Genomic DNA, 7,776 nt, shown 5'->3' with positions numbered 1-7,776 from the left:
TAGTCTCATGTATCTACTTGAGCTAAGAAGCACACTCTTCACGAGTATCATTTTATGTCCCATAGTCCAGTCTAATCTTTGTCTGAAGAGTTGGCCTTGGGAATGGTTTTAGTTTGGGGCTAACAGAAAGTCTGGGGGCCATGTCTTCTGGGTCCCTCCAGTCTCAGTGAAACCATTAAGTCTGGTCTTTTTACTAGAATTTGAGTTCTGCACCCCACCTTTCTCCTGCTCCATCAGGGACTCTCTGTTGTGTTCCTTGTCACGGCGGCCATTGGTGGTAGCTGGGCACCATCTAGTTCTTCTGGTCTCAGGCTAATGGAGTGTCTGGTTTATGTGGCCCTTTCTGTCTCTTGGCTAATACTTTCCTTGTGTCTTTGGTGTTCTTCATTCTCCTTTGCTCCAGGTGGGTTGGGACTAATTGATGCATCTTTGATGCCGCTTGCTAGCTTTGAAGACCCCAGACGCCACTCACCAAAGTAGCATACAGAACATTTTCTTAATAAACTTTGTTAAGCCACTTGACCTAGATGTTTGTGCAACTTTCTTAACCGCTCTGTGCCTCAGTTTCCTCATCTAAAAGTGAGATATTAATAGTTCCTACATCATTGGATTGTGAATGAGATAGTACATGTGAAGCACTTAGATTGTGATAGCCTATAATAAGCTCTCAAAAATCTTTAAAAAATATTAGCTCTTATTCTTAATCCATGCTGTATACAGAGTACATGTAGTGGTGGTTAAATTTGGACAAAAACCAGATCTGTTGCTGTCGAATCGATTCTGACTCCTAGCAACCCTATAGGACAGAGTAGAACTGCCCCATAGGGTTTACAAGTAGCAGCTGCGTAGATTCGAACTGCTGTCCTTTTGGTTAGCAGCCTGAGCTCTTAACCACTGCACCACCAGGGCTCCAAATTTGGACAACTAATCATTTATACCATTAGTAATGTAAGAGTACTTCTGTGATTTAGTCATTTGATCTCAGCGGAACAAGGCTGATCCTAGTATTTACAAGGAAATGATGGTTTTGTTTTGCCATGTTTTGTGGCGGTTTTAATATTTATTGAGTGACTGCTACATGTCAGACAGTGTGCAAGGCATTGCTGGTGACACAAAGGAGCAGCACAAAATCCCAACAGTAAAAGCTTGTAGCTTGGTAGTAGCAGTAGTTGGGGTGGCACACTGGGTTATGGACGTGGTGATGGGATGACTGTGTGAATGCGGATCCTGCAGTCTTCTCAGAGGAGCTCACGTCCAGTGGTGGAGACCAACATGTAAAGCAAAGCATGCAGGAAGCCGATGAGCTGTGGGAGGAGAGTGTGCAGCTGCCCTGGGCTGAGTGTCAGCTTCGCAGAGGAGATGCCTCAGAGCCAAATCATGACACCTGAGTAGGAATTTACTGGGTCATGAGGGTGGGATGGGGAGGAGGATTCCAAGCATGAAGACAACATGTGCAAAGATTTGGCCAAATAAAGGTTTTTTGTTTTTTTTTTTTTTTTTCCCTGCCATTGCTTATTTTTTTAAACTTTAGCCCAATACGGGTTTTAGGTTATAATCCCACACCCAGCCCCTTCTAGTTACTGTATGTTTACACAGATAATGCACGTGTTATACGTTTTGCCATCTGCACCAAACACTCCCTGTGCGTTATTTTCGTAAGCACACTGTGCTGATTTATTTTTACATGTTGCTGACTTCAATTTCTAATCACATGGAAACTTCACTTAGGTAGGTATTATTAAATTAATAGAAACAAACACATAGTTTCGATTATTTTCCAGTTACTGGGGGACTGCCAAACTCCATCCATGACTTCTTGACCATGGCTTATACCTTTATTATACAATTATGATCAGAAGTAACATCTTCAGACTACTTTTATACACATAAGCAAGAGATGAAGGAAAATGAACAGTATGATATGATTTACCTGTGATATGGGAGAATGGGTGAATGAGGCCGAAATTCACTTTTGGAAATGTCACAAGGCATGTGCAGTATATGCATGGACGCACTATACTAGGATGATTTTATGTAGTCTCATCATTTTCATACATTATATGTATAGGTGCATTATTTGTGAAAAATATGGTACTCTTTTTTTAGTGAAGATAATTTTCATGGCATTGAGAGACCCCAATAGAGGTATTCTTTCCTTTAGGTATAAACGATTGTCTCTTACTCAAATTAGTATTCCTTGCTGAGCTTTAGGGATGCAAGTCTGGACAGACCAGACTCTATAGGAACATTCCTGAGAAAACGTGAGTGACGTTAATGTCTTCTCTCCACAGTATGATTTTAGCTTTGATAAATGACTGAAGCTGGAGCGGCCGCGGCTGAAGCTCGCCTACACTACCGTGCACGGAGGAGCCAGGCTACTTCGATCATCCTTAGAACCGTGACCATAGCAGTATATTTTTCCTCTTTGAACAAAAAAACTATTTTTGCTGTATTTTTACCGTATAAAGTATTTAAAAAATATGAATTGAGTTTTTGTAGATTTCTGGTTCTCAACTTTAGCCACACCCCAGCAAGTAAAGGTGACTTGTCATCATCTGTATGTTGAAGACGGTTGTTTGTATCTAGGAGCGGGGCCGCCATTCCAGCCTTGCATGCCAGAGGAAGAAAGGAAACACCGTAACAGAAGCTTACGAGATGAGCAAAGCTGCTCTTCAGGTCTGCCGAAAGCCAGAGTGCAAAACCGCACTGCTGATCCGGACAAAGGAGAGCAAAGCTCGGTGTCGTTTCTGCCTGTGTCATGGCAGCTCCCTAGGTTTCATACGGTGTGAAGATGTGTGGGACTGCCAGCTGATGGAAAAATGACGTTTCAAAATACATATGTATTTCTTTGCAGAATCTGTGAAACCTTATAAGCCATTTGCCCAGGTACAATGTAATTCCTGCTTCTACAAAGGAAAAATAAATCAAAAAAGCAAAATTTTATCAAGAGCTTTTATTTAAAAGCCACTACCTCCACAGTCTCCTTCAAACCCAAACAATCCCACTGGCTCTTGTCGGGTCTTGTTTTTGTATTGTATTGTAATCGTTCCAAGTAGTATTTGATCTCTTAGATATATTTTTTAATGGGTTTGGAGGGTGATTTGGTAGAAGATGCTCATCAGATTAGAAGCAGGGAATAGTCAATTCTCTTGTCAGTGAATCTGAGCTATTAGTGTTCTGCTTCTGCACTGATGACTTTGTGAACTGGGAGACCCAGTATAAGCCACCTCATGGGAATGGCAGTATCCAACCAAACTCTGTTCCTTGGAGCTATGTTTGTAAACTCTTGCTGTTGGTAAGAGCAGTTAACCTCTTCAGCTCTTTTTGCCACCTCTCTCCTAGGATAAGGTAAACCTGGCATTTTATTCTCAGTTCTAGTTTGTGCTTCAATGTTGCTGTCTTAATATTGGCATTTAGGCAAAATGTGACTGTGTTTTACGGCAGAGTCCACAGGGATTCTTTACTCCGGTGAGACAGATTTGGGCAGCTAAACAAGGTGTGTGGTCACCAAAAGATTAAATGTGTGTTTTTTAGCCCTAGACTAAGTCTAACCTTGGCAGAAGCAAGGGAGCCACTAAGCTAAACTCTAGATAGAAAGACCCACATTTCAGGATGGAAGTAGTGCCCTGGAAGTAAATGAACAGTGAAATGGTAGCTAAGGCAAACTTGGTTCAGTTGGCCTCTTTGAGTTCTCTGAAATTGCCCCTTGTGATAATCTTGTATTCCTGCTAGGCAGAGGGCCAAGAAGCTATAACAGAATTACTTCGCTTGCATCTCTTTTCCTTACTGTTTCCCTTGGAGGTACCTTCCTCTGTTTAAAAATCAGGTCCGCACTCTGCCTTTCCCCCTAACTTCCAGGGCCTCTCCATGTTCTGCTCGAGCTGTTAAAGTATTGACGCCTCTGGAGCACTGAAATCCTTAGAACTGAGAGACACGCAAGCTACTTCAAGAAGCCCAAAGGTGACCAAAATGTTTAATCCTCTCATGCAAGTATTCTTAATAACCAAAATAGAAACTCATGCCATTGAGAGGGACTCTGTCAGGCATAAATTGCTGAGGCCAAGCGGTCAGAAAGGTGCCTTGTTTATAAGATAGTAAAGAAGCTCTTCTGATACATTAACTGTGGTTAAAAACAAGCAACCCTTCCTTCTTGTATTGCTTGTATGTATCAAAGTCAGGAAAGGTAACTAGTTTCTTTGTTTTCATTTCTGTTTAGAAGTTCTTATACAAATGGTGTGAGGGGGGAAAAGTAAGCATTGACTTTAAAAGCTATGCTTACAGTGCTAACGGTTGATTTCCCATGCTTTTCCGAAATTGGAGAGCTGCAGAGGACCTTGGAGGTCATCTAGTCTGACATCTTTATCTTAGAGAACTGAGGCCTGAAGAGATTGCCTGAGGTCTCATCACGAGGAGCATGTGGAGTCCTGGTGTGGAGTCCCGTGCTCTCTCCCTTACCACCCCTTTTAAGGGTGATGTGTGGTGTCCCCTCTCTCTGCAGAGGCAGCACGGAGGGCCCAGGAGGTCCAGGCTCCCATGGGGTGTTCCTGTGTGCATGTTTTTCTCTCTTGTGCGTTGTGTCATTTTCCTTGCCCTTGTCCCTCCATCCTTTCAGTGGTAGGAAGTGACCTTGTTGGTCACTGGGATCTCAGCTGAGAGTTGAGGAAGCAAGATCTAAGATGCAGCCCAGTTCTTCACAGCCTAGCAGGCTCCTTCAGCGGCCTTTTGTGCCACACCCGTGACAATGGAATAAGAGTCCAAACCTGCTTCCTCTGACCTGGTCTCACTTTGAAGTTGAGAGCTGAGAAAGCTTCCCATAGTACTTCATCTCCTGTGGCACTTAGCACTTCTGTCTGGTATCCTAGGTATCTGCATTCATTTAATCTTCCCTACTAGATTGTACGCTCCTGGAGGGCAGAGGCCACTCTTGGTCATATTTGTACCTTCCTACTGTCCTGGCACCTAGCACAGTGCCTTGCACACAGAAACAATAAACGATTGTTGAATGAACAAGTAAATCTGATTGTGGTGTTCTGTTGCTCTTTCAGCAAGAAGTCTAGCTGATGTCCTTTAAGTCAGAGAATTTGAAGCAATGGAGCAACATAAAGTCCACCATCTTTGTTTTCAAGGCAGTCACTTGAAACGTTCTAAGATATGTTGGGCTAGGAAAGGAAACTGCTCTATTTGATCTACTTGAGACTTGTGAAATCATCTTTGCTCACAATATTTATCAGTAGTAGTGGTGAAAAGTGCCACGTACTAGATATAATTAGTTGTCCCAAAAATCTAAATAAACTTGTGCTAATACATAGAAATAGGCAACAAGATAGAGAAGGTAAGTATGATATTCTATGCTCATTATCCAGATCTCAGACATCTGACTTTATGTACTTTAAGCCAAATATACTATTTTGCTCTGTAGTATATCAAAGATTGAAATATTCTTGGTATAGTGGGACTGCAGTTAATAAGGCTGTTCAAAGAATGGGCTATTCTGGGTTTCTGAGGCTTTGCCAGTGAAGCCTTTTGGTTTTAAGCCATACTTTTTGTGAAAATGCTAAAAGATGGTAGCCAATTTGTTTGCTTTCAAATGAATACTAACGACTGAGGATCATTCAAAACTTGAGGGATGTCATTCTGAACTGCAGTAATCACAATTATAAACGCTGTCGGGACTGTAGATGTTAAAGCGAGTGTTCACTGAGCTAACTTGGTAGACGGCCAAGTTGCTCTTAGATTAAATTCCTTGGTAAAAGCGGCTTTTGTTGTCAACTGCTTCCCTCTGAAGCTGGGTAGGAGGGGTGAGCAGGTGAGAGGTCAGAATCAGCTAGCTGAGAGCTGAGGTTTGCTGGTGGCTCCCTCTGCGGTGTGTCTGCTTCGCTACATCCGTTCCGAAGCGATCCTGTTTTCATCTACATAGTTTCCATTAAACATTAGAACTTAGTCAAAATGTGCGTCAGTTTAACATATACTTAAATTCCTATTCTCTAGTGGATCACCTTGTGTGTCTGATATTCAACCAAAAAAACCAAACCAAACCCATTGCCGTCGAGTTAATTCCAACTCATAGTGACCCTATAGGAGAGTAGAACTGCCCCAGAGTTTCCAAGGAGCACCTGGGGGATCCAAACTGCCGACTTTTTCGTTAGCAGCCATAGTAGCTCTTAACCACTACGCCACCAGGGTTTCCCTGATATTGAAAGGGCATAGTAAAGTTTTGAGTTTATACTATCACTCCAAAAAAAAAAAAAAAAAAAAACCCAACCCATTGCCGTCAAGTTGATTCCAACTTATGGCGACCCTAGAGGGCAGAGTAGAACTCCCGCCACTTATTCAGGGTTTGCTTCTAAGGGCCCTGCGCTTTATCAGAATCCCTACTTTGTTGTTGGCCTGGTGGGCTTAATCTCATCGTTCATTTCTATTCTAAGACCCGTACACCCTTGGGGCTTGAGGCTGGCACTTGAACAAGGAAGAAGCCTGAATCCTTTCTTTGTCCACTCTCAAAGCTCAGTCCACTTAACTGATAGTCCATGAGGGAGACGAGGACATAACATGGAATGGAGTTAGATGAGAAACGTAATAGTTTCCTTCCAGCGCCTGATGTCTCCTCACTTGATCAGCAGACTATTTCCCGGATTGGATGCAAACCGGCTCCTTAAAAGCAAGTTTGGCTGCCACTGTACCCATCAGAGAGTTACCTGCAGGGCAAGGCTAATCCTCAGATGTAGTTCCATGTTAATATACTAACTTTTTGGAAGAGACTAACAGGACCAGCCTGTTACTTGATAATTCTCTATTTTACCAGCTACAGTAACACGTTCACGACCATTCTTGTTTTATCCATAGCGCATTACCTTCCTTCCCCACTTGTTTTGAAACAAATCCCAGAATCAATACATTTATAAATATTTTAGTATGTAAGATAAGGGTTCTTAAAACACACACACCCACACACACCACCACAGTGCCAGTGTTATATGTAAGCTCGTAATTCCTTAGTATCAAATACTGGATGGTCAATGCTCAGATTTTCCCATTGGCTCCAAAGTTTTACAGATGGTTTGTTCACGTGGTTCCAAAACAAGGACATGTCATTTGGTTAATGTATCTTGCGTCTCTTAAGCTATTAGGTTCTTTTTTTCCTTGCAATTGATATGTTGAAGAAACTGGGTCCTGTGACATAGTAAGCAGGTCATCTGCTGTGTAGTCGCCAATGTTAACTTTTAAACCCATTTGCAGTGTTCTCTCTTTCATAGATGAGGGAACTGAGGCTTTGGCAGGTTAAGTAACTTGTCTAAATCACAGCAAATGGTAGGATTTATATTCAGGTCTGATGGCTCCAAAACCCTTGATTTTAACCACCACCCTTCAAATTTATAAAACAATTTATTCAAATTTATAAAACAATTTATTCAAATTTATTGTGGATGTTTTCTCCTACAAAACTTCGTGTTTTATTGTCTTAACTGTATGGAGAAAAGTCCCGTGATGTAATTTCAAAATAGTATTTCCTTCCATGAACTACTAAGAGGTACACTAGAATCACAAAAGTGGGCGAGCCCTTAATGTCTCACCTTGGACTACTTTTTATGTAACAGTCCATTTTTAAGCCAAGGCAGGTGCCATCTCTAGAACAAAAGCAGACTGCAGTGTAGCAGGTAAAAGCATGAACTCAGAGGCACCTAGGTTGCAGTCCCAGCTCTTCTACCACTGTTTATTTAAGCCTTTTTCTCTCATTTGTAAAATGGGAATTAAGAGTACCTACCGCATAAAGCTACC

General features: G+C 42.0%; 1 protein-coding gene across 4 annotated transcripts in view; it reads left to right on the top strand.

Moving 5' to 3' along the window:
• The window catches only part of CNIH4 (cornichon family AMPA receptor auxiliary protein 4), a 20,500-nt gene extending 14,431 nt beyond the window's left edge, over positions 1-6,069 (top strand). For 3 of the 4 annotated variants that reach the window (XM_023730941.1, XM_023730943.1, XM_023730942.1), the window contains one exon: positions 2,292-6,069. In XM_023730941.1, coding sequence (XP_023586709.1) covers positions 2,292-2,319 — 28 coding nt within the window. In that variant the 3' untranslated portion in view covers positions 2,320-6,069. The remainder of the gene's footprint in view (positions 1-2,291) is intronic. The other variant, XM_004375898.3, reaches the window with a different exon arrangement.
• Positions 6,070-7,776: the final 1,707 nt, after the last annotated feature.

This window comes from Trichechus manatus, unplaced genomic scaffold (assembly GCF_000243295.1).
Source record: "Trichechus manatus latirostris isolate Lorelei unplaced genomic scaffold, TriManLat1.0 scaffold00039, whole genome shotgun sequence".
Taxonomy (NCBI): Eukaryota; Metazoa; Chordata; class Mammalia; order Sirenia; family Trichechidae; genus Trichechus; species Trichechus manatus.
The sequence above is the reverse complement of the archived record's forward strand: the minus strand, read 5'-3'. Positions and strand labels throughout refer to the sequence as shown.